The sequence below is a fragment of the Muntiacus reevesi genome, chromosome 2 (assembly GCF_963930625.1).
Source record: "Muntiacus reevesi chromosome 2, mMunRee1.1, whole genome shotgun sequence".
Taxonomy (NCBI): Eukaryota; Metazoa; Chordata; class Mammalia; order Artiodactyla; family Cervidae; genus Muntiacus; species Muntiacus reevesi.
Window position 1 is genome coordinate 108,633,903 of NC_089250.1, and position 27,098 is coordinate 108,661,000.

At 41.5% G+C, this 27,098-nt stretch overlaps 2 protein-coding genes across 32 annotated transcripts in view; both read right to left on the reverse strand.

Annotated features, from left to right (window-relative positions):
- Window positions 1-3,162, reverse strand: part of PPP3CB (protein phosphatase 3 catalytic subunit beta) — a 47,285-nt gene extending 44,123 nt beyond the window's left edge. For 4 of the 7 annotated variants that reach the window (XM_065922614.1, XM_065922611.1, XM_065922613.1 and 1 more), the window contains exon 1: window positions 3,010-3,161. In XM_065922614.1, coding sequence (XP_065778686.1) covers window positions 3,010-3,094 — 85 coding nt within the window. In that variant the 5' untranslated portion in view covers window positions 3,095-3,161. Of the gene's footprint in view, window positions 1-3,009 lie in introns of all 7 variants that reach the window. The other 3 variants (XM_065922609.1, XM_065922612.1, XM_065922608.1) reach the window with 1 other exon arrangement.
- Window positions 3,163-5,285: 2,123 nt separating this feature from the next.
- Window positions 5,286-27,098, reverse strand: part of USP54 (ubiquitin specific peptidase 54) — a 118,163-nt gene continuing 96,350 nt past the window's right edge. For 22 of the 25 annotated variants that reach the window (XM_065922597.1, XM_065922583.1, XM_065922595.1 and 19 more), the window contains 5 exons: window positions 24,793-26,180; window positions 12,165-12,283; window positions 11,654-11,794; window positions 8,216-8,402; window positions 5,286-6,584 (listed from right to left, as the gene is read on the reverse strand). In XM_065922597.1, the coding sequence (XP_065778669.1) occupies window positions 6,025-6,584; window positions 8,216-8,402; window positions 11,654-11,794; window positions 12,165-12,283; window positions 24,793-26,180 (2,395 nt within the window). In that variant the 3' untranslated portion in view covers window positions 5,286-6,024. The remainder of the gene's footprint in view (window positions 6,585-8,215; window positions 8,403-11,653; window positions 11,795-12,164; window positions 12,284-24,792; window positions 26,181-27,098) is intronic. The other 3 variants (XM_065922600.1, XM_065922605.1, XM_065922602.1) reach the window with 2 other exon arrangements.

The window sequence follows — 27,098 nt, forward strand, 5'->3', positions numbered from 1 at the left end:
TAAGGATAATAAAACCTAGGGAATAACACATGCTGAATGCAAAAGAAAGTGAGTAGCACCATGGGTGCTAAAATGAACACGTACACAAAATACACAATGCACTGTAAGCAATAAAGGTGAATTTTTGCATCAAGTGTAATAGATTTATTAATTTCAAGGGAAAATCTAGTTTTACAAATCTGGGACCTCATCTATACAGTAAAAAGTACATTTTAAAAGTATCTGAGGGAGAAAAGGAAGTACCTGGACATTTCAGGTCAAGTAAATTTCAGGGGGAGGAGGAAGAACAATATAAATAAATTCACGGTTTTATGCTTTAATTAATTACACACACCAATTTTACTGATGTGGCAAAAAGGCACTAGGAAAAATTAACTGTTTTTCCTAGTTTCTATTTTCTTATTGCAAGCTTACTAGCTTAGCTAAAGATAGAAAAATGCTTAACAGAAAATAGTTAAGAGGGCATACTATCTCACCTAAACCACTTGGGCTCCACCAACTTTCAAAAAGATGAATTTGACCAGAGCCAGAAGCTGGAGCAGGCCCAGAACTGAACTGTCTTAATGAACCAGGAAACCTAATCACCCATAATCAGGGATATGGAATTACCACTAATAATTTCAGTGAATAGATAATTTATACATGAATCACCTACCAAATTCCAAGATCTCAAACTTCACATAACGTGAAATTCAGGCATTTGACACTAAACACAGAAGACCTATTCCCCTCCAAAACCTATGCGACCATAAAATATAGGCCTCTTGACTAGAAGTCTAAGAGTATAAAAGCTGAGACAACAGGGGAAAGTTTCAGGGAGTAAAATACTATTTATATTCAATGCCAATGATGGTCTCTATAACCTTACCACTATGAAATGGTGCAAAACTAGTACATACTAGACTTAAATCTAGATTTGTAACAAGTTAAACTTAAGTTGAATTAGCACCATGGCTATATAGCTTCAGCAAACTGGGGTTCTTTGTCATCAAATGCAACATTATACTACAATTACTTACTGAGGAAGGCAAGAAAGAAGCTTGAAAATTAAATATAAAAGACTTCTATTTCCCAGTAACTTCCAAGGAAGCCAGAAATTCCTGGAGCAGCACAAACCAATCTATTGCACACTATCTCTAAAGCATGTGATCCATATCGACCATTCCAACTAGCTAACAAATTCCATAAAGAAATGAAAGCTGTCTTGAAGAGCATACTACTAAGTACATGGGATTTTATATCCACGAGTTCTACTATGATTTTCTATATCAACAAACTCCCATTTACCTAAATCAAATGACTTTTATTTCATATCAATAAACTGCAAATATGACTGTGTCTTGTATTCACAACCCACCCCTAAGGAATATTTGCTGTGTGTCTGGAATCTTATTTTTACTGTATTAAAACAGTACAAGGGAAACATTACCATATAAATGACAAAAATCAAGGAGATTCACAAGCATAAGTATAGCATAAACTTACTGTTCAGAAATGTGACTGGTTGTCCCATCTAATAGTAGGGTGAAAAGTGCCAGGGGAAATAAATAGACAGCACAGGTATACTGTCAGAAAATTAACAGGCAGCTCATGTCTCCTATTCCCAACCCAACAAAACTTCAAGATTTTACAATAGCATGAATGTCTGAACTACCAATCTTTTTTCTCTTTTTTAAAAGACTTCTTGGGACAAGGATTCCATAAAAGCTTTCTTCAGTTGATGCCTGGTCTGAATATATACACTATTAAGTTTTTTAAATTGTCTACATAAACGTAAATACAAATTAGTATTATCATTAAAGGAGGCTAGAATTCATAAATTAAAATTTAAAAACCACAAAAGTTTTTCTTGTTTTTAAATCTTTTAATGGAAACATGTCTAGTCAGATTTCCAAAACTGGGCTAACAGTGTTTAAACATTATGCCAGTATGTTTGAGAAATTGAATGAAATAAACAAAACAAATAAAAGAAGTATCTATCTTTCAAAAATAAATGTGGTACAATAAAGAAAACTTTATTCTAAAATGATTTCAATTTATTGACCAAGCTACATGATAAAGAAAAATCATTTCAAATTATGTTCTTCACCTCCACAGCAGTGTTTGAAGTTGATGGGCGCTCCCAGAGAGCATGGAAATTTTAAGCAATTCTAAATTAGCCTTCAATTTCTCTATTTCAAATTAATGTGATGACCGGTTGTAGTTAAACAATCATAAATTCTGCACCAGCGGAGAAATATTTAATTTTTTCTTCTGGGGGAGTGTGTAGGCGTTTGCATGCACGGGAGAGCTAACCCCTCTTGCCCTCTGACCAGTGTTGCCGGTTCTAAGTAAATGCTTCTTCCTATCCCCGAAGCTCTTTTTTTTTCTTTTTTTTACTGTCTTTTTTTCATCTCTTCTGCACTTAAACCCGGGGCCCCCAAATTCTGGCTTGTCCCTTCACACTAGTCCAATCCCATACAGTTCCCCCAATTTCCGCGCGGGGTGACACCTGAGGGCCGAGTGCGAACCCCTGCGGCTGGCATTAACTAGGCGCGAATAGGGCGGACGGCTGTCACTGGGGAGCAGGCGTGGGCCAAAGGCGAGGTGATTTCTGACTGCTCATCACCCAGCCCCGCGTGGCTGAAGGTCTCAGAGCCCCTCCGTTCGCCCCGGCAAGCCAGGCGTGCAGCTGTCGTGGTGCAGAGAGCTAATCGCGGCCTCAGGGCCGCTTTGACAGGCCGGGCAGGAAAAGAGAGAGGCTCACTGCGACTAGTAGCCTCACCCCTCCGGCTAGGAGACCTACAGAACGAAACCTCTGCCACAGCCCGCAGGCAGGCGAGAGACCTCGGAGCCGCCACCACCGACTCAGCCCAGCCCAGCAGGGGCCCGCCCAGGGGCCACTCCCCAAGTGAGGCAGCCAGTCACTCGCCCGCCCTTCCGGGCCCGCTCCGGAGGGGACGGTCTCCCGCCCGCCCTCACACAGCTATCTCATCAGGCCAGGCCCCCAGGGCTTCGTCCACCTCTCACCTTTGACGACGCGGTCAGCCCCGGGAGGGGGCGGCGGGGGCGGGGGTGGGGGCGGTGCAGCCCGGGCCGGCTCCGGGGCGGCCATGCTGGGCCCGGGGCTCGGCTAGGCGCTGGGCCGGGCGGGGCTGGGGGCGGGGGCGGCGGCTACCAGAGCCAAGCGGCGGCGCCGCCGGGGAACATGGCGGACTCTCTTTCCCTACAGAGGGGCTAAGACCGGCATGCACCGCGCTTGCGGGGGCGGGGGCGGAGCAGGCTCTAGGGACTTGGGCAAAATTACTGAAGCTAGGAGAGAAACAAGACCATGCCAAGGGATCAGCTTAAAATTCTGGGCAAGAAGAAATAAAAGAGAGTGTGGAGAGATGATTGTCTGCAGCTAGTTCCTGCGGTGAACGAGTGCTAGGGAACATGACACCGGCTTTCATGGATCTCCTAGAAAGATGGGGAGACGTGACCAAACCTAAGAATCTCCCACAAATAGAGGGGGGAAAAAAAAAGTATAACAACTTGACTATCACATCCGGGTAACTGACATAAGAATTAGAGGAAGCACTGTAGGTTCTAGAGCGAAGCAACGGTTCAGAATAGAGTTTGAGAGACAATCTGGCCCTTGTGTTTAGAGCCTGGAATTGTCAAGAGTCTGAAAGCACAAACAATGCAGGTAGAGCAGACTAGGCTCTAAGGGTTAAGAGTCAAAACAGGTAAGAGGAAAGGAAGAGTTTTGTCACCGAGACGTTCATTGAGTCTACGAAATTCACCTGAAAAGGACACAGCCTCCCTCTTGATTCACTCAGAAAAGAGAGATTTCGAAGGCAATAGGGAATTGGAAATTAGTTCCTCATAAGAAATACCTCTACTGCAAGGAGACCCAACCAATCCATCCTAAAGGAGATGAATCCTGGGTGTTCATTGGAAGGACTGATGATGAAGCTGTAACTCCAATACTTTGGCCACCTGATGCGAAGAGCTGACTCATTGGAAAATACCCTGATGCTGGGAAAGATTGAGGACAGGAGGAGAGGGGGATGACAGCGGATGAGATGGTTGGATGGCATCATCCACTGGATGTACATGAGTTTGGGTGGACTCCGGGAGTTGGTGATGGACAGGGAGGCCTGGCGTGCTGCGGTTCATGGGGTCGCAGAGTCGGACACGACTGAGCGACTGAACTAAACTGAAGAAATACCTCTACGGTAGAATGTGGGCCTGGATTGTCTATGGAAACTTTAAAGATGTACCTTCATGGGGAAGGGAGTAGTGGGACAACAAATGATTGTTCAGTCAATAATTATTAGAAGAAGAGTATGTGTTATGACACCAGGAGAGGTACTCGATCAGTAGCAGGGATCAGAATATCCTAAGATCTATATATCTTTTTTTTTTTTTTTTTTTTTTGCTGCACCTGGAAGGGTATGTCAGATCTCAGTTCCCCAACCAGAGATCAAACCGGTGCCCTATGCAGTGGAAGCGCGAAGTCTTAACCACGGGACTGTCAGGGAAGTTCCAGATCTATATTACCTTGATGGCACAGGATTCAAGTAGGATAGGGTGAGAAATGCCTACCCATCTGCCTGCTCGATACTACATGTGCTCAGAATCTGTTCATAATAGATGGTGATAATTAGGCAAGCAATAGTCCAAACGACTCAAAGACCACCTCTCTACCTCTTGACTTGTCAATCTTAATGATCCTGAGAGCTGGAATAATCTAAGAGAAGAGAAATGCCCAGTGGGTAATGTTTGCTAAGGGAGCTCACATATTATTTTTTAGAGGGAGATGAATTTTCAAGTGAGGAAAGGGTGAAAATGGATCTTTCTGACATGGAAGTGCCATAATTCTGGAGGGAAGGGAAGGTGCAGCCATATGAACAGAGCAAGGGAGGGACAAGACGCACATGAGAAATGTGTAGAGGGAGGGCACCAAGAGTCCCTAGATCAGGACTGAGTTTGTAAGAGGAGTCTGAAACCCAGAAAATCTCCCTGAGGAGGCAAGGAGAAAGTATGAAAGTGTTGAGTGCCTCTTGGCAGGAAAGGGATAGAAAATATACCAGCAGCAATAACAACAAGGAAAGTCACTCCATTTTAGGACTCATTGACTCCTACCTTGAATACATACCCTTCAACCAGTCTTCAGCTCCTCGGTTCCTCACTTTCACTCAGTCAAAAGCCATATACTAAGCCCCAGGCCACTGGGAATTGGTATTTCTTGCTTCCCCAGCCCAATACAAAAGAGCAAGAAAATACAAAAGGAATCAAATAGACAATTAAATGACAAGGAATTAAATAGAACTATCTTATAGATTTATTAATGAAAAATACTTTACAAAAACAGTATGTTTGGCCCTAAAATAGTTCAGCTGACTCTGAGGGTTTACAGCGGCGACTGAGCAAGTGGCAGTATGGCTGTGCTGCTGAGGACAGGAGGGTATGTTAGTGTGCCTGACTCCCATCTGTTCCGAAGAGTACATGTTATGTTGGCAGCCCCACATTCTAGGCCTAAGGTTTGGGGGCTGAGGGAAGGCTGATAGGCTGGGCAGGTGGGCTAGCCTGAATGATGAGGTCAGGACCAAGACTACAAGGCTACATGTCCCTCCAAGGTTGAGGGATGGAAAAGACAGAAGGTCAGATAATAGGGGTAGGTGGATAAAACAAAGCCCAGAAGTTGGTAATATAACAGGGAACAGAATATAAGGGCTTAGAGTATTCAAGAATAAAATGGTGACCCTAAGATCCTAAGGAATGGCTAGTGTCCAGAGTAACATGGATTCATCTTTAAAGTGGATCAAATAAAACCCTACACAGCGGCTGCTTCCTTTTGCTAGGTGAATGGAAACTGGAGTTTCAAATATTCCCTCAAAGCCAGGTCTCCTTAAGGGTTCCTGGCACCCCTGGGAGAAACTGCCAACTCTGTGTTGAGATAAGACTTGCACAACCTTGGCAGGGATGCAGGGTACCAACTCTGCTGCAGTACAGTTTAACAGAGAAAGCTGTGGCTCCAGGAGAGGAAAGGGGTGACCTTTACCACCTGCTGTGCTGCAGGGCTCTTCCTCTCATCTGTTCTCTGCCAGGGGCATCTGCTAGGGAAAAAAGAAACTCCTCTCTCCCTGTCCTCCTGTGTCTAGATGGCAGGGCATAACTGCTTTGCCTCCAGTCATCATCTGGGGGCATATCTACTCTTCGAGGACCAGGGGCTCGAAACCCTGGAACAGGACCTGAATTCCAAGCTGACCTCATGGGTACACAAAGACTGCTTGATGATGGCGACAAAGGGTGAACAACAGAAGGATGGGAGGGTGAATGGAAAAGATCCCCCCAGGACTGAGCATGAGGAACCTGAAGGCCCTGGTGTCTTTCTGGTAGTGTGGCAGTGTGGGTTAGCTGAGGCTTGCACCCTGGAGTAGTCAGGAATCTGGCCCCAATATGCTGGTTGGCCTCTGACCATGGTCCCCGGGAGGCATCTGTTCTGGAACGATGGGGGAGACTCCGGTAGTTCAAAGTCTTTCCTCTGTACTTGACCCCTTCGGAAGTTTCACCCCTGTCACACATAGCCAGAAACTGCTGGACACTCCTCGAAGTTCCTGGAGAGAGAAAAGAAACCCAAAGATTGAGCATCTTCAATAAAACTATTATCCTTCCCAGAAGACCATTCCTGGCTGTTCCTTCCAACTCCCCACCTCTTTAAGAACATACAAATAAGGGAAAGAAGGAACCTAGCTTTGCTTTTAATGTCATTTTTAAAAATTCTTAATATACATTAAAATCAAATCACTGCCAATTTGTGCAAATAAAACAGTCTCCTGGATGTTGCCATACTCCTATCTCACTGCATTACAATCTGTCCTCCAAAAGACAGACAGACACAAACACACATACATGAATGGCTCTCTGATATTCCAAATATATGTTCTCATTGTGATAATCTTACTCCTTAGAGCCACCACTCCAAAACATCACTCAGTTTTTCTTAACATGGTACTTTGACTCCAGTTGAACTGTGTCTGCTTACATTTGTGTTCTTTCTCCAAGATTTCGCTTTTGTTTGCACTACTCCCACATACATAATGTAGAATGCCTTTTCTATACATTGATTCCCCTTTACTTAAAAGAAGCAAAATAACTAATTTTCCAAACATCACTTCTAAACCGTACTTCTCATTTTTATTTTTTAAATTCCATCAATAGTTGTACTATACATATATATATACCTGATTACTAAAACTTTGAGCTCTTTAAGAGCAGAGAACTGCCTTCTTTCTCCCATGTATTTACTGTAGTATTTGGTGCAGAACAAGTTGCAATAAATGCTGCCTTACTGATCAGATACTTCTAGTAACTCTCAAAGGATGCTGGTGACCTGGCAGCTCCACTGAGTAATAAGAAGTCTATTTATCCAGAAGGCCTGCTTATCCAAAGCTCCCTAAAATTTGGACACAAATATCAACAGTACTACTCAGTTCTAAGAAGATCCTTCCCCTGGGGATTTATACCCATAGACAGGTTTAACAACTTTGGCATTACTGATATTTGGGGCTGATAATTCTTTGTCTTAGGAGTAGGGTAAGGGTGTGCAAGGAAACTTCTCTGTGCATTGCTGGATGTTTAGCAGCATCCCTGGCCTTTTTACCCACTAGATGCCATGGGCACCTCCCCTTTCTCATTAAGAATCACTGCCTTAAACTGCAGATTTGGTCCACGAGGGGAAAAATGGAACAAATCTTGCTGTGGAGGGTCAAAGAAAGCCAGAAGGATGCTGCCCACCTTCCCCAGGATTGTCTGGGTCTCTATACATGGCAAGGGTATTCTGTGCATAGGATCTTTCCAAGTCTGCCATTCACTACTCATCCTCCTAGATCAACCCTCAACTGAGACTTGGGATGAAAGGAGAGAAAAACAGCTGATAGAGATGATATTTCCTGTTTTGGGGGATCCTAAAGACTGGGTACTTAAAATCATATCCTATCACAACTGAAGCAGTTCATTTTCATGAGTAGTTAGATTCTGGGAGCTCTGGTCTAGACCCCATGTCGCCCAAGAAATGATTCAGTCATGATTCACCAAGAATAATGCTTGATCTTTAAAGCAATAATTCATTTCCCTTTACAACTCTACCTTGGGACCATCCTTCCCCTTCCCCACCCCCCAACAGATGCACTGATTTGATTCTTCCACGTCCCTGGAAAAGTACTACCTTCCATTTGGGGAGAGTTACCTGGGGGTCTATGGGGCTCCCCTGCCATGCTGGGCATCAAGACATCTGGGGACAGGAACTGTGGTTGGGGTGGGTAGAGGTGGGGGCCAAGGAGAAACACAGGAGGGTCATGGATGACAGGGAGGGAAGAGGAGCTGGAACAACGATGCCGGGTTTCCAAAGGCTTTTTCCTCACGCTTGATGAATCCTTACAATGAGACAAGACAAAAAAAAAACATAGAGATGAGGATTAACACACAGCAGGATATGGTTGGGTAAACACAGTGAGGGAAGCAGGGGGATATGGAAGGAACTAGAGTACAAACATTCCTTAGCCTAGAGATGGACCCAATTTACTCGACACTCTTCCCATCAGCCCCTCTAGGAAACACCCTTACTATGAAACATCCTCCACTATAACTTAAGACACCAAAGTACAGTTCTCTCTTAATATGTCTTCCTCATAACCCTCACTTTCCCAATCCTAACATCAAGGTCTTTAGCAAAGTCCTTAATGCTACTATTAAAATTAGAGAATGAGATAGAAATTTAAAAATAGAGAAGAGGGAAATTCCCTGGCTATCCAATGGTAAGGACTGCAAGCTTTCACTGCCAAGGTTCAATCCCTAGTCAGGGGACTGAGATCCCACAAGTCGTGTGATGTAGTTTAAAAAAAAAAAAAATAACAGAAGCCTCTAAAAAAAAATTAATAAAAATTTAAAATAGAGAAGAAATGAGAAATTCAGAAAGCCAAAAAGATTGAAAAATTCTACACTCACTCTAAATATTGGGAACTAATATCTCCCTAAATGTACAGTCAGAAACTCTCCACTCCATCTCTCCTGTTACTGCTACCCTCCAGTCTCCATTTTGGTGCTGCCTGTCAAGTCTGTACTCACTGTTGCTTATGACCTACTTTGTTCTTCATTTGTCATTCACTTATGTGGCAAAGTCCCAGAAACATGTCTTTTAATATATGAGACACTAATATGTCCAAAACTGAACCAACATTCTTCCCAACTCCTCCCTCTGGTACTGTATTTTCTTAAGTCACCTAGACTCAAAATATTGACACTGCCCTTGATTTTGCACTTTTAATCCACAATTCCATTAGTTGCCTATGCCATATACTGTCATTTCTACCTACAGGTTTTATATTTAAATTCAACTAGACCACTGCAGCAGCCTCCAATGTAGTCTTCCTATCTCCAGCCCACTGCCTCCTTTAGTGTGGCCTGCAAGTTCTATGTGATATGGCAAAGCTGATCTTTCTCACTTTATCTCCTACCATTCCTGTGCCTTTTACACTCCAACCTTCTTAACGTTCTTCAAACATACGAAGCTTATTCCACCTTAGGGCCTTTACACTTTGTGTTTCTGTTACTGGGAATACTCTTCCCATGGCTTACACCTTCGTATCACTGAGGTCTCACATCAAATGTTACTTTCTTAGAGCTGATTTTCCTGACTACTCTATCAAAAACAGCCCTGAGAATAACCACTATTACCTCTTTACTCCTTAGCCTCTGGCTTTGTTTTATTCTTTATCACACATTGTCTGGGTTTACTTGTTTAATGTCTTTATCTCCTACTAGCATACATTTCTTTTCACTCCAGTATCCCCATAAACCTTGAACAGCTCCTGGAGGACTATTATAGGAACTTAATAAATAATATATTAAATAAAATAATCTATATGCCAGTGTATCTTATTTCTTTTTTGAGATTGTAAGATATTTTGTGTTGTTTCATCCGTGTGTGCTCACAGCACCTAACCCAGCATGGCACGTGGTCGGCATTTACCAAATGGCCTAAGGATGAGGTGCCAGTCCTCTCTGCAGGTGACACAGTCACCAAAAGAAAGACGCCGCTCTTCACTGGCTCCCCTTCCATCTCCATAGTCTCTTACCAAGTCTCCTTTTGGGGTTCTTCAAAAGAAGAACCTTAGTCTGATTCTCTTCAGAGATATGTCCTGTTTTTTTCCCTCTTTTTGCAATTCTCTTCCTCTTTTCAGTGGCTATGACTCTCAAATCTCAATTTCAAATATCTCAGAATCAAAAGCCTACCAGATATCTATCTCCACTCAAGTTTAATATGTCCAAAATTGAACATATCTCTCCCCCCAAATATATTCCTGCTTCTCTTCCCTCAAATATTATCATTAGAGCTTTTTTTTTAAACTCAGCTAATATCCGCTTCAGTCCCCTTTATCTGCTACATTCATTTTAATTCTCCAGGAAGACTTCCCTGATTCCTCAAGCCTGGTTTAGATGTCCCCTCTATTTTGCTTCCATAGCACTAAATCCTATCATATTTATATTATAATTGTTTATATGTCTCCTCCAGTAGACTGTAAAGTCAAGAGAGCATGGGCTGTATCTAGCGCACTCAACACCATTTTTCGGCACAATACCTAGAAGATAAGCTCAGAAAGCATTTGTTTAAAAGAATGAATCAATGAATAAGCGAATGATACAGAAGTCAGGCCAAAAGGAAGCCAACTCTCCTAGGAAAATAACAACTTGCCATTAAAGGTATATGAGAACAAATGCTGGGCAGAAAAGACCACCTTTTCCAAAAAGAGTGGCCAACTGTTCAGAGCTATTTATAAATTTATGACAATAAACTAGAAAAAATGACTACCTCGTGGGTAGTCACTGGGAAAGAAACTGGATCTGAAGAACTGGTGGAAGAGACTTAGTTTTCCTTTTTGTACTTTTCTATTTTTATACCACATATTTAAGACCTGTTTTTTAAAATTTTTTTATCAAACTGACATGGTGAGCAAGCTTCAATGTACTACTGGTGCTTTGTATCCTGACCTATACTGTAATAAAATCTCGAGTTGCCTGAGGCAAGTGTATGAAATTCTCAAAAGGCACATTTTAGAAATCCAACCACTGAACTATTTGAGTTTGCTGATCTCTGCTGACTTGGATATCCCTGTCCCTTTCATCTATAGATTACTGCATTAATTCTATATGAAATGCCCCAAAGATAGGACTTTAAGTCATTTTCCTTTTGCTGCCAATGCATATGCTTCATTTCAGCTTGAAAGCCCACTGCACCCAACTCGGTCATTTTCTAGGCTGGGGAAGAACAGGCAAAACAATACTTCATCCCATCTCTTCTTTTTCCTTTGATTAGTGCAATAGATTCTGACCCAGTCAGCAGTCATGGCTCTTCAGAGACTCTTCTCGAGGCTTCTGGGACTCTTCTCATCCTGAGGAAGCCTACATTACACCTTCCAGAACTGCTACAGGGAAAGAACATTCTTCTAGGCTCCAAGTGAATGTGTGACCAAAAAAAATAATGATTACATGTCCTCATTTTTGCTGAGTGCACGTGGCTTTCCCCAAATTACAACCTTCCATTTCTCCTGCCCCTTCACCCGCAGTATATTTTTACCTAGCAAGAGAAAGAAGATGCTCTAAATAGACAGACCCTGATTCTACTTACAAAACTGTGGGAAGAGACTGGGACCTCCTCCCTCTCTGAGACAATGGTGCCACTGAGACTGCGTGAGATGCGCCGAAAGTTCTCCGCACCATATTGATCATCCTCCCCACACTCCCTGCTGGGGCCTCGGCAAGGTGCGGCCTTCAAACACACAGACACACAGGCAGACACGTAACATCAGACCTGCGGTTTTCCCACAGACTCTGTCCCGAGGGATATGGGAGAGAATAGGGTAAGTAAGACTCACTAGTAGAGATCTGAATGAGCTATATTTAAAAGGTAGTAGCCATGGGGTCGCACGGAGTCGGACACGACTGACGGGACTTAGCAGCAGCAGCCATGTGGCAATCTCCTCTCACTCAAAAGAAGCCCAATCATAGATCTTGTTCTCTTCTAACAGCCCCACATTCCTATGCCCTGCCTTATCACCAACCCCACCACTCACATCTCTCCATAATTCTTTCCCAACACACCACCCCATGCCCACAACTATAGAACCTGAGGTGGCTACCTGAGAAGCAGACACTGTGTTGGCTTCATGGAGACTGTGCTCCATTTCTGCTGTCGGGGTCTTTGAGAGACCAAGGCGAGGGGCTGAGTGCAGCCTCCTCCCTACACCATCTGCAGAGCCTGAGGAGGAAAACACAAATACAAGTTGAACCCATCTCTTCTCCCAGTCTGCACTTAGCCTGCAACACAAAACTCTGGAGTTTTTGCTTCATTACATAACAAATATTCATCTCTGAATTCAATGGAGGATGGATTCCTAGAATGTAGAAACAGGAGTTTCAGGATATGAATAGCTTCCCACAGGCCATAGGGATCTCAAACACAAGCCCAAGAGAAGGGGCTCTGTGGACACATAGCTAAATAGTAAATATAATCAGCTTTGCTGCTGTCAGATTTGGGTCCAAGACTTATAATAGATATAGAGGAAACTGCCTGACAGTAATTCTCTAGAGCATCTGCGATGACAAGGGAAATGTTGTCTCCAGTCTAGTTAGGAAATTATAGTAATCATATATTAAACCATCTCATTTTACAAAATAGGAAAATAAGTTTCAGAGTCTGACAAGTAGTAAGTAGTTTAACCAGGATTAAAACTCAAGTCTTTGGATTTTCACTTCCAATTATATACTATGAGCAGGAGCTCTTCAACATTTTATATGTGTAAGTGTGGCCTTTTATCTCCTCATTAGCATCTCTCTAATCACTTACATTCTAAACAAATTCTCAATGTTTATCTCTTCCTAAAAATCTTCTGAGATTGTAAAGAGATGAGCTGCTCCAAACTGGATATGTGACTCCCAAGGGGCTTGCCCCAATACAACTAATTAAGCCTTCTGAAAGTGCACACACCCTTGACCTACATTTGATATATATATGTCTATTGCCAATTCACATCTTGATCTGATATTTTGATTCTAATATGTGTACCTAGCTAAAGCATGATATTGCTAATAATAAGCTAGAAGGCCGGTTATTTTTAATATATTCTTGGGCTTAAATGCAGTGGTTCCAATATTACCTCTGATTCATCTAGAACTTTTTAAAAATACAGCTTTGTGTATCTCTCCACGGACATACTAAATCAGAATCTTTCTGGTTAGAGCCGGGGAATATTTATTTTTAAGAGATTTCCATAAAGAATGTGGGAGAATAGCCTTAAACATTGTTAGAGGAAATATGAAATGTTATAGTCTTCCTAAAAAGCAATCTAGAGATAACCATTAAGATTGAAAATATATTTAGCCTCTTACCCTCTTGAGAATAAGAAGCAAAAATATCAGTTTATTGTGGCATTGTTTGGCTAATAACTAGAAATAAAGTAATGCCTATCTACAGCAGAATGGCTAAATACTTTATAGTATCCTCAATATCAAATACTATTCAGCCACTTAAAAAAAAAGAAAAAGAAATGAATTAAACTAGATGACTTAGAGGAATTTTCAAGTATTACTGAGTTAAAAGAAAAAAATCTATTAAATAATCCCCAACAGAAATACATGATATATATACGTCTACATAGGATTACACGAACAGACAAATACAGATATATGCACAATAGATTATTGTCTGAGAAGGGTGGGAGCAGGGGTAAACAGGAGGGACTGATTTAAGAAAAGGAGAGAGAAACAAATTTTCTATAATAAAAACATCATGTATGTTATGATCCCATTTATATGCAATTATTCCTCTTTTTTTTTTTTTTTAAAGTCATTTCTTCGGTGTCTGTGATGGGCATCCAGATTTAAGAATTATAGCTGTAATGGTTAGAGTTTGCTCAGTTGCTCAGTCGTGTATGACTCTTTGTGATCCCATGGACTGTAGCCCACCAGGTTCCTCTATCCATGGGATTCTCCAGGCAAGAATACTGGAGGGGGTTGTCATTTCCTCCTCTGGGAGATCTTCCCAATCCAGGGATCAAACCCCTGTCTTCTGTATCTCTTGCACTGGCAGGCTGATTCTGTACCACTGAGCCCCCTGGGAAGCCCGGGAGCACACTGATAAGGTAAGATGAGCTCTTTGACTAAGAATGGCTGCATGTTATTCATGGTCAAGCACTGATAAAATCCTTCATCAGATTGAACTCCTTACTTGCCTTCCGCTTCACTGATACATAAAGAGCTGTTGGACAGAACCTGGATCTGCTTATGTGCAGACACTTTTGCTTCATTTTTCAACCAAGTGACCTTAATAGGGACTTCTCCATGAGCCTGGCAATCTAAGAATCTAGAATTTGGAATTCCTCTAATCAAATGTGATTCCCATCTAGTGAACAAAGGTAGCCACTGGAAATTTCCTGAAGAGAATAGACACTGATTCCTTTAAAGACATTTAAACAGAGGTGAAGGTGGCCTCGGTAAGGGGTACTGTTGAGGGCACTTTTGGCTTTGATAGAAAGCAGAATTAAGGTGCCCCTTCATGGATCACAGCCTTGTCATAGTGAAGGGGCCTGTTTAATAACACAATGAAGCGATGAGCACCAAGATGGACAGGTCATAGTAGAGAGTTCTGATAAAACGTGGTCCACAGGAGGAGGCAATGGCAAACCACTCCAGTATTCTTGCCTCTGTTGCTGCTGCTGCTGCTAAGTCACTTCAGTCGTGTCAGACTCTGTGCAACCCCACAGACGGCAGCCCACCAGGCTCCCCCATCCCTGGGATTCTCCAGGCAAGAACACTGGAGTGGGTTGCCATTTCCTTCTCCAATGCATGAAAGTGAAAAAATGAAAGTGAAGTCGCTCGGTTGTGTCCAACTCCTTGCGACCCCATGGACCGCAGCCTGGGGTGCAATCCCATGGGGCTCCTCCATCCATGGGATTTTCCAGGCAAGAGTACTGGATTGGGTTGCCATTGCCTTCTCTGATTCTTGCCTCTAGAACCCCATGAACAGCATGAGAAGGCAAAAAGATTATGAAACCGGAAGATAAGCCTTCCAGGTCAGAAGGTGTCCAATAAGGTACTGGGAAGGAGCAGAGAGAAAGCTCCAGAAGGAATGAAAGAGGCTGGGCCAAAATGGAAATGACACCCAGTTGTGGATGTGTCTGGTAGTGAAAAGTTATAAAGTCTAATGCTGTAAAGAACAATATTGCAAAAGAACCTGGAACATTAGGCCCATGAATCAAGGTAAACCAGATGTGGTCAAGCAGGAGATAGCAAGGGTAAACATCGACATCTTAGAAATCAGTGAACTAAAATGGACAGGGATGGACAAATTTAATTCAGATGACCATTGTATCTACTATTGTGGGCAAGAATCCCTTGGAAGAAATGGAGTAGCCCTTATAGTCAACAAAAGAGACCAAAAAGCAGTTCTTGGGTGCAATCTCAAAAACGACGGAATGATCTCAGTTCATTCCAAGGCGTATCATTCAACATCATAGTAATCAAAGTCCACGCCCAACCACTAATGCCGAAGAAGGTGAAGTTGAACGGTTCTGTGAAGACCTACAAGACCTTCTAGCAATAATACCAAAAAGATGTCCTTTATATCACAGGGGATTGGAATGCAAAAGTTGGAAGTCAAACGATACCTGGAAGAACAGGCAAGTTTGGCCGTGGAATACAAAATGAACCAGGGCAAAGGCTAACATAGTTCTGTCAGGAGAAACATTGGTCATAACAAACACTCTCTTCCAACAATACAAGAGATGACTCTACTCATGGGTATCACCAGAAGGTCAATACCAAAATCAGATTGATTATAATTCTTTGCAGCTATAGATGGAGAAGCTCTATACAGTCAGCAAAATTAAGACCTGGAGTTGACTGTACCTCACATCACGAGCTCCTTACTGCAAAATTCAGACTTAAACTGAAGAAAGTAGGGAAAACCACTAGGTCATTCAGGTATGACCTAAACCAAATCCCTTATGGTTATAAAGTAGAGGTGATAAACAGATTCAAGGGATTAGATCTAGCAGACAGAGTGCCTGAAGAACTATGGATGGAGGTTCATAACACTGTATAGGAGGCAGTGACCAAAATCATTCCAAATAAAAAGAAATTCAAGAAGGCTAAGTGGTTGTCTGAGGAGGCTTTACAAATAGCTGAGAAAAGAGCAGCGAAAGGCAAGGGAGAAAGGGAAAGATATACCCAACTGAAGGCAGAGTTCCAGAGAACAGCAAGGAGAGGTAAGAAGGACTTCTTAAATGAACAATGCAAAGAAATAGAGGAAAACAATAGAATGGAAAAGACTACAGATCTCCAGAAAACTGGAGATACCAAGGGAACATTTCATGCAAAGATGGGCAAAATAAAGGACAGAATGGCAAGGATCTAAAAGAAGCAGAAGAGATTAAGAAGAGGTGGCAAGAATACACAGAAGAACCATACAAAAGAAGTCTTAATGACCCTGATAACCACGATCGTGTGGTTACTTACCTAGACCCAGACATTCTGGAGTATGAAGTCAAGTGGGCCTTAGGAAGCATTACTATGAACAAACCTAGAAGAGGTGATATAATTCCAGTTGAGCTATTTAAAATGCTAAAAGATGATTTTATTAAAGTGCAATACTCAATATGTCAGCAAATTTAGTAAACTCAGCAGTGGCCACAGGACTGGAAAAGGTCAGTTTTCATCCGAATTCCAAAGGAGGGCAATGCCAAAGAATGTTCAAACTACCATACCAACCATGCTCATTTCACATGCTAGCAAGATAACACTCAAGATAACACTCACAAGCTAGGCTTCAGTAGCTTGTGAACCAAGAACTTCCAGATGTACAAGCTGGATTTAGAAACGGCAGAGGAACCAGAGATCAAATTGTCAACATCTGTTGGATCAGAGAAAAAGCAAGGGAATTTAAAAAAAATATCTGCTTCATTGACTACACTAAAGCCTTTTAACTGTGTAGATCACAACAGACTGTGGAAAATTTTTAAAGAGATGTAAATACCAGAACATGTTACTTGTCTCCAGAGAAACCTGTGTATGGGTCAAGAAGCAACAGTTAGAACCTGACAGGGTTTCAACTGACTGGTTGAAAAATTGGGAAAGGGGTACATCAAGGCTGTGTATTGCCACCCTGCTTATTATAACTTACACGCAGAGTACCTCATGAGAAATGCTGGGCTGGATGAATCACAGGCTGGAATCAAGATTGCCGGGAGAAATATCCACAACCTCAGATACGCAGATGACACCACCCTTATGGCAGAAAGTGAAGAGGAACTGGGGGCTTCTTGATGAGGGTGAAAGAGGAGAGTGGGAAAGCTGGCTTAACACTCAGCATTCAGAAAACTAAGATCACGGCATCTGGTCCCATCACTTAATGGCAAACAGATGGGGAAAAAGTGGAAACAGTGACAGATTTTTTTTTCTTGGGCTCCAAAACCACTGCAGACAGTGACTGCAGCCACAAAATTAAAAGATGTTTGCTCCTTGGAAGGAAAACTATGACAAACCTAGAGACTGTATTAAAAAGCAGAGACATCACTTTGCTGACAAAGGTCTGTCTGGTCAAAGCTATGGCTTTTCTAGTAGTCATACATAGATGTGAGAGTTGGACCATAAAGAAGGCTGAGCACCAAAGAATTGATGCTTTCAAATTGTGGTGCTAGAAAACACTCTTGAGAGTCCTTTGGATAGTAAGGAGATTAAACCAGTCAATCCTAAAGGAAATCAGTCCTGAATGTTTATTGGAAGGACTGATGCTGAAGCTGAAGTTCCAATACTTCGGCCACCTGATGTGAAGAGCAGATTTATTAGAAAAGACGCTGATGCTGGGAAAGATTGAAGGCAGGAGAAGGGGACGACAGAGGATGAGATGGTTGGATGGCATCACCGACTTAATGAACATGGGTTTGAGTAAACTCTGGGAGATAGTGAAGGACAGCGAAGCCTGGTATGCTGCAGTGCACTGTTTGCAAAGAGTCAGACACAGCTTAGAGACTGAACAACTGTAAAAAGACATCTGTGGGGCAACTAGAAACAAAAAGAATACTGGCTAGTTATTATGTACTGTAGTATAGTAATACTATACTATAGACTATACAACTGGAAAAAATGAATACTGGCTAGTTACTATATTATATAATTTCTACTATATTATATTAAGAAATTAATGTCAATTTTTTAGGTATAATATTATCATAGTTCGGTTTTTAAAGGGCGCTTCCCTGGTGGCTCAGCGTGAAGAATCCGCCTGCCACTGCAGGGGACACAGATTCACTCTCTGATCCAGGAAGATCCCACATACTGCAGAGCAACTAGGCCCGTGCACCACAACAATTCAGCCTGTGCCCTGGAGCCTGGGACCCGCAACGACTGAACCCTGCCCACCCTATAGCTCATATGCTGTAACAAGAAAAGTTACCGCACTGAGAAACCTGGGCACTGCAACTAAAGAAAAGCCCCTGCAGCAACAAAGACACAGCACAGACAAAAAAAGAAGAAGAGAAAAAAAAAAAAATCCAGTGGGGAAGGGAAAGGGGAAAGAGGGTTGCTAAATCAAAATCAGTCACATGGTGATAATTGGTCAAGATAATCAACATGGAAGTTAGTGATAAGTACAAAGGGGGTGATCATAATACTTCATTGTTGTTGTTCAGTCGCTCAGTTATGTCCAACTCTTTGCAACCCCATGGACTGCGGCATGCCAGGCTTTCCTGTCCTTCACAATCTCCCAGGGCTTGCTGAAACTCATGTCCACTGAGTCGGTGATGTTATCCAACCATCTCATCCTCTATCATTCCCTTCTCCTCCTGCCTTCAATCTTTCCCAGCATCAGCGTCTTTTCTAATAAATCTGCTCTTCGCATCAGGTGGCCAAAGTATTGGAGCTTCAGCTTCACCATCAGTCCTTCCAATGAATATTCAAGATTGATTTCCTTTAGGATTGACTGGTTTGATCTCCTTGCTATCCAAGGGACTCTCAAGAGTCTTCTCCAACACCACAGTTCAAAAGAATAAATTCTTTGGTGCTCAGCTTTCTTTATACTCCAACTCTTATATCCATACATGATGACTGGAAAAACCATAGCTGTGACTAGACAGACCTTTATTGGCAAAGTAATGTCTCTACTTTTTAATATGCTGTCTAGGTTGGCCACAGCTTTTCTTCCAAGGAGCAAACATCTTTTAATTTCACAGCTGCAGTCACCATCTGCAATGATTCTGGAGCTCCAAAAAAAAAGTCTCTCACTCTTTCCGTTGTTTCCCCATCTATTTGCCATTAAGTGATGGGACAGAAGCCATGATTTTCATTTTTTGAATGTCGAGTTTTAAGCCAACTTTTTCACGCTCCTCTTTCACTTTCATCAAGAGGCTCTTTAGTTCACTTTATGCCATAAGGGTGGTGTCATCGGCATATCTGAAGTTATTGATATTTCTCCTGGCAATCTTGATTCCAGCTTGTGTTTCATCCAGCCTGGCATTTCGCATGATATAATCTGCATGTAAGTTAAATAAGCAGGGTGACAGTATACAGCCTTGATGTGCTCCTTTTCCTATTTGGAACCAGTCTGTTGTTCCATGTCCAGTTCTAACTGTTGCTTCTTAACATGCATACAGGTTTCTCAGGAGGCAGGTAAGGTGGTCTGGTATTCCCATTTCTTGAAGAATCTTCCACAGTTTGATGTGATCCACACAGTCAAAGGCTTTAGCGTAGTCAATGAAGAAGAAGTAGATGTTTTTCTGGAATTCTCTTGTTTTTTCCTAGGATCCAACAGATGTTGGCAATTTGATCTCTGGTTCCTCTGCCTTTTCTAAATCCAGTTTGAACATCTGGAAGTTCTCGGTTTATGTACTGTTGAAGCCTGGCTTGGAAAATTTTGAGCATTACTTTACTAGCATGTGAAATGACTGCAATTGTGCGGTAGTTTGAACATTCTCTGGCATTGTCTTTCTTTGGGATTGGAATGAAAACTGACCTTTTCCAGTTCTGGGGCGACTGCTGAGTTTTCCAAATTTGCTAGGATACCATAACATTAACTCACTACAATTTTGAAGTTTTCCATAACGAAAAGTTATTTTTTATTTTAAGTATGATGTGGACCAACTTCAACATATTATAAAATTTAGAATGTAGGTCAAGGGCAGTTGTCACATAACTTTCAGGAACTACAGTCATGTCAAATTCAATTTGGCCACAAAATACCATATACTATATGATTCTATTTATATGAAATGCTCAAGGTAGGTTATCTATAGACAGAAAGTAGATTAGAGGCTTACTGACACGTTTTTAGGGTACTGAAAAAACACTTTAAAACCAATTTGTGGTGAAGGGTGGATGACTATGAATATACTAAAAAACCATTGAACTGAAAATTTTAAATAGGTGAGCTGTCCAGTATGTAAATTATATATCAATAAAGCTTTTTTTTTAAAGTAATAAGTCAGAGAAAGACAAAAAACATATGATCATACTTATATGTGGGGTCTTAAAAGAATTAAACTCATAGAAACAGAATGCAATGATAGTTGCCAAAAGCTAGGGGTTGGGGGAAATATAGAGATATTGCTCAAAGGGTACACATTTCCAATTATAAGATGAATAAGTTCTGAGAATCCTAATGTATAGCATGGTGACTATAGTTAACTATGTTGTGTTATTATATACCTGAAAGTTGTTAAGGTAGTAGATCTTAATTAAATATTCTCACCACACACACACACACACACAACAGTTATTAGGTATGGTGATGGTTTTGTTCACTACCTTTATTGTAATCACTCAGCAACATATACATGTATCAACCATCACACTGTATACTTTAAACTTACAGTGTTACTTATCAACTATAGATACAAATCTGGAGGAAGAAAGTAATATTGTGCTTAATAAATGCTTTCCAATAAAAGAAGACTCCCCTAAAGATATTTTCTATCATATATGGACCCTAACCAGCATTTTCCTCTCGATTTCCTTCCTTCATCTACTTCTCGATTTATTCCACTGATCTCTTCTTTATTCTGTCACATCAGTTCTGAAAGACTCGATTTAAAAGAGACTAACCAAAATAGAAAGTGAAGAGGAACTAAAAAGCCTCTTGATGAAAGTGAAAGAGGAGAGTGAAAAAGTTGACTTAAAGCTCAACATTCAGAAAACTAAGATCATGGCATCTGGTCCCGTCACTTCATGGGAAATAGATGGGGAAACAGTGGAAACAGTGGCAGACTTTATTTTTTTGGGCTCCAAAATCACTGCAGATGGTGATTGCAGCCATGAAATTAAAAGAGGTTTACTCCTTGGAAGGAAAGTTATGACCAATCTAGATAGCATATTAAAAAGCAGAGACATTACTTTGCCAACAAAGGTCCAACTAGTCAAGGCTATGGTTTTTCCAGTGTCATGTATGGATATGAGAGCTGGACAGTGAAGAAAGTTGAGCACCGAAAAATTGATGCTTTTGAACTATGGTGTTGGAGAAGACTCTTGAGTCCCTTGGACTGCAAGGAGATCCAACCAATCCATCCTATAGAAGATCAGTCCTGGGTGTTCGTTGGAAGGACTGATGCTGAGGCTGAAACTCCAATACTTTGGCCATCTCATGCAAAGAGTTGACTCATTGGAGAAGACCCTGATGCTGGGAGGGATTGGGGGCAGGAGGAGAAGGGGACGACAGAGGATGAGATGGCTGGATGGCATCACTGACTCGATCGACATGAGTTTGGGTAAACTCCGGGAGCTGGTGATGGACAGGGAGGCCTGGCGTGCTGCAATTCATGGGTCGCAAAGAGTAGGACACGACTGAGCGACTGAACTGAACTGAACTGAACCAAAATACAGCCTACTTTGGTTTGACAAGTTATTTTCAGGACTGATTCATCAAATGGATTTTAAAAATTAGTTTTCTTTCACTATCAAGTACAAATTAATGGTTGGTAAGGTATGCTTTCATACTGCTTTCAGAAGTATAATCTTCCTGAGTTTGCCAGTATGTATCAAGAGATTTTTTTAAAGTTTATAACTTTCAGCTAGTTATTATCCTTCTAAAAGTTTATTCTAAGGAGTTTATCAGAAATGTGGCCAAACTCTTTAAGTATAAAGTACTCATCATAGTTCTTTACTACCAAAAAATTGGAAGTAAATATTCAACCAGAGTAGAATGGTTGAATATACTATGGTACATTCATGTAAAGCATATTATAGTCATTAAAAGTAGTTTTTTCCAAAGGGAAAATGTTTATGGATATAAGAAAATCATAGGACTAAACTGTATACATATTTTACAATGATTCTACTTTTGGTCAAAATAAAACAAATAAATATATAGTATATATGCATAAAAAACAAAACCAGCAGCAACATGGCTGGACCTATAGATTATATTAAGTGAAGTAAATCAGAGAAAGACAAATTTACATCACTTGTACGTGGAATCTAAAAAGATGATGCAAATGAACTTATTCATTTGAACTTATTTTTATAAAACAGAAATTGACTCACAGACACAGAAACCAAACTTTTGGTTATCAAAGAGGAAAGAGGGGAAGGGATAAATTGGGAGTTTGGTATTAACATATATATACTACTATATAGAAAATATATAAACAAGGACCTATTGCATAGCACAGGTAACAGTAAATATTTTGTAATAATCCATAATAGAAAAAAATCTGAAAAACAATACACACACATATATATGTATATATATTAACATACATATGTATACAATGGCTCAGCAATAAAGAATCAGCCTGCATTGTAGGAGAAGCAGGTTTCATTCCTGGGTCAGGAGGATCCCCTGGAGCAGGAAATGGCAACTCACTCCAGTATTCTTGTCTGCAAAATTCCGTGGACAGAGGAGCCTGGCAGGCTATAGTCCAAGAAGTCACAAAGAGTCGGACACAACTAAGCAAGCATGTATATATATATATACTATATATATATATACACACACACACACACATACATTATATATATTAATATATGAACTGAGTCACTTTGCTGTATACTATATACCTAAAACTAATACAAAAAAAAAAGAAAAACCTAATACAACTATAAATCAACTATACTTCAATTTTTAAAAAAACTGTATCAACCAGGGCTGGGACACAACCCAAAACCAGAAGTAAACTCATGAAATTACTGAGTGGGGTTATCAATGATTTTTCTTACTTTATATATTTTCAAAAGTATCTATAGTAAAAAAAAAAAAAAAATTGTTGCTATTTGGGGTGCATGCTAAGTCGCTTCAGTGTGTCCAACTCTTTGCAACTCTACAGACTGTATCTTGCCAGGCTCCTCTGTTCATGAGATTCTCCAGGCAAGAATACTGGAGTGGGTTGCCATGCCCTCCTCCAAGGAATCTTCCTGACCCAGGGATTGAACCCGTGTCTCTTACATCTCCTGCCTTGGCAGGACGGTTCTTTACCACTAGCGCTACCTGGGAAGCCCACTGTTTGGGGTAACATATGGACTTTTTGTTTTGTTTGTACTATAATGTTTGACATTCAATTGGTTAGTTCAATTTTAGTCACACTGTATTTTTTATATGTTTCTTATTCTTAAAACACTTCACATTTGTATATTCTTTCTCTGTTATGTTAGACAGGACCTAACTGAGGCAAACTCCAACTTTTCCTTATTCTTTAGAATCTTCCCATACTGCTCTGTCCTATGTATCTAAGGATCATAAATGTTATTGCAAAGTCTAGAGTGAAGATCCTAAGAAAAACATATCTTAATATCAAATCTTATATTTATGTGATGACCCCCACTCTGACACTACTGGAAACACAGAAGATTCTGAATAAACACTTGTTTGGCTGTAGTTAAATGTTGGTTGGCAGCATGCAAAGAATCTATACTACTTGAACTGAAGATACATTTCTCTGAGTCAGTTTCACAGAATCATACGTATCCTTTTAAGAGTTGCCAAGTATCTTTAAAAGAAAATCACTGAACCAATTTTCTTATAGGTAACAGCTTAAATATTAAATGACTTATCCAAATTTATACTGACAGTTAATGATGGAGACAGGATGATAGTTCAGGCTTTGGAGTTCTTAAGTACATCAATCCTAAATTATAAATATCCTTTATGTCTTCAGCTTATAGAATTATGTATATACTATGCATTTAACATTAGACTTCACTCTTCACACAATATAATCTCACAAAGAGTCAGTGAACAGGTACCCTACAGGCATACCTCCTTGAAAATTCTAAACCTGGTAGTTCCAGAATGGATGAGGGAAGGTCTTGATATAGCTGGTTCAGTACAATCTGGAAATGCTACATTGGAGACCTGGCTCAGTGTGGACATTCTTGTTGCAAGTTGGATCTGGAAGCTGGATCTTGGGATCAGTTCAGTTCCTAAGCCATAGAAGGATGACTTACCCACTCAGCCTCCCCTGCCTCATGCTGAATCACTCTCAAAGGCCCAAGCACCACTCCTTAGCATGTATACTGCAGCAGCCCTGGGCATACAGTCATTGATCTCTTTCTTTAGAAGGAGGGAACTAGCCTGTGAGTGATGATTCTGCCCCCATTCTCTACTCTAGCCAAGAAAATGTCTAGCTCTTATCATGAAGTTGTTATAAATAAAGTCAGAAATTCTGCCGCTGCCACCTAAGCTGAGGAGATTATTTAGATAGAACACCATCCCTCCTTCTGATCTTATCCTCCTGCCTTCAGCTTTTCTATGTCCCCCACACCTCCTGCCCCTGGTTGCATTTTTACCTGTTTGGCTCAGCGGGTTCCAGGCTACTTCCTGCTGCCCACATCCAGAACAGCCAGATTGAGAAACCTGAAGACTGGCTTGGTAGAGAGACTCCAATTCTGAGGTCTCCTGCTCTGTGTCCTGGTTCCAATGTGGATGCAAAATGATGTGGTTTCTTTCTGGATAGGTTACACAGGTATGGGAATCATGAGGGGAGGACTTCATTCCTGGCCCAGGGACCCCATGTTTAAGCTGAGAATCACAGAGCCTTGTGACATTCACCCAAGAATCCAAAGGCAAGGAAGTCCCTGAATCAACACTGCTGCCCAGCTCCTTAGGCCCAGCATCTCTCACTTGAGACTGTTTCCCATGGTAAATACCTGACTCTGCCAACCTGGGATGTCCTCCCCTAGAAGCTTCACCATTAGGCGGCCCAGAGTTCATGGCAAGAGAAGGATGATTAGCAGGCTCTTCCCAGGAAGGCAGTTTGTTCCTACCATCCAAAGAGGGTTGCTGTTTTGCCCAAGACCAGTGGCCTTTCCCTTGATCCTGTGGGAAAGGAGGCTTACAGTCAGAAGGTGGAGAGTCCTTCCTTAGACTATTTGGCAAACTTCTATCCTGGGCACCTGTGCCATCCCTGGTGGAGGCACTGTGCATCCTCTGGAACTGCTCTGCCAAAGAGCGGACAAGCCCCTTGGTGGTAGGAAACTCTGGCATAGAGGGCTCCTCGCTGCCTCGGTCCATATTTGAAGTTAATGGGGTTTTGAGGTTTTGGGTTTGGAGGCATTGGTTAGTTTTCTGTACAGCATTAGAAGAGTGAAGCACAGATGAGGAAGGAGCAGGCTTTACGGGGTGGCAGGCCCTGTACAGAGAAAGGCTAGGCTGAGCTGCTAAACTTGAGGGACCACAGCCTAGACTGTGCGTGTCTCCTCTCTCAGAGGTGGCTGTTATTCCAATTGGCTGTGACCAAGGCATCGCCGGGGATGAGTCAGCACGATCCCTCCTTTCTTGGAATAGCTGTTCTTGATCAGTGTCTCTTCCTTCTTGTTGGGGGAACCTGGTGCAGCTGCTGTCATCACCCCTGCAGCTTCGCCGCTCATCCTCTGGTTCCCAAGCATGAGGAGAGCCCGTCTCAGTTCTCCCTGGTGTTCTAGGTAAGCCCTGCCTGTGAAACACAGAGGGGTCAACACTGTCCACCTCAACTGGAGTAAGAAGGTTCGAGGCAGACCCATGGGGGGAATTGTGCTGTGGAGCAGACAGGGCGGATGAGTCTGGGAATAACGGCGAGTGTGACTCATGGCAGGAAGCAGGTGAGTAAATGAAAGTACTGGCCCCAAACTCCGTATTCGTGTAGGGTTCCAGTTGGGCCTCCTGGCTTAACAATACTTGGAGCGGGATAGGCTGTTCACTGAAAGAAATAAAGAGAGCCAGTCATAAGCTGTCTTAATTGACAAGATTACTTACAAAAAGAACTGTTCATTTGGTTCCCATTTCTAGCTATTCACAGAGGGAATGGTGAAAAGAAATAGAAAGACAAGCATAAGTAGAGTCAACAGATTGGAGGTTCACGAGAGAAGGCGTGTGGTCAGCTCATACCCAAGTAACGGGTAATATCAATTCTCTTTATTAAATATCCTCATCAAAGTTGTACACAGTGATAGTAAGCAAAGCTCTTGCCAATATTCTTCATTACCTGTAAAGTCCCATTCCAATCATCCTCTACTTAAAAATTCAAAAACAAAAATTTCTCGTCCCACATGCAGATGACCAGAGAAGGTAGGCAAAGCCTAGAGATCACTCATGCCCAGGGTCCTGAGAGGCAGATCAGTCAAGAGGACCAGAGGCCATATCTACAGAGTGCAGGACGATTTGGGCTCCCGGCATTAAGAGAAAGATCAACCATTTCAAGTGTATTCTTATAATCTGGATTTGATTGTGTTTATTCACTGAGATGCTTCCCCAAAGTAACAAATGGTGACTCTCTTGAGATCTGGGAGTGGGAGTAGGGATTAAATGCATTTAATTGGTTTCTTGCTAATTGTTTTATATTTCTGATATGAAAATCTCATTAGAAGCACTTAGATATAACCTTAATTACTCACATATATCAAGTAAGTTTTCTGAAAAGAGTTTAGCTCCCTCAATTGCTTACATTCACATATATCTCTGATCAGATTGTCAAATCAGCATTCAACTAGTGGAGTAAATAGGAGAAAAGAAGAAAATGGAAGATCCTAGCTAGGAGCATTAAATTTCAATGATAATATACTATAAACTTTTGTGGATATAGTAATTCTATCACCCTTGTAACACTGTGAAGAATGTA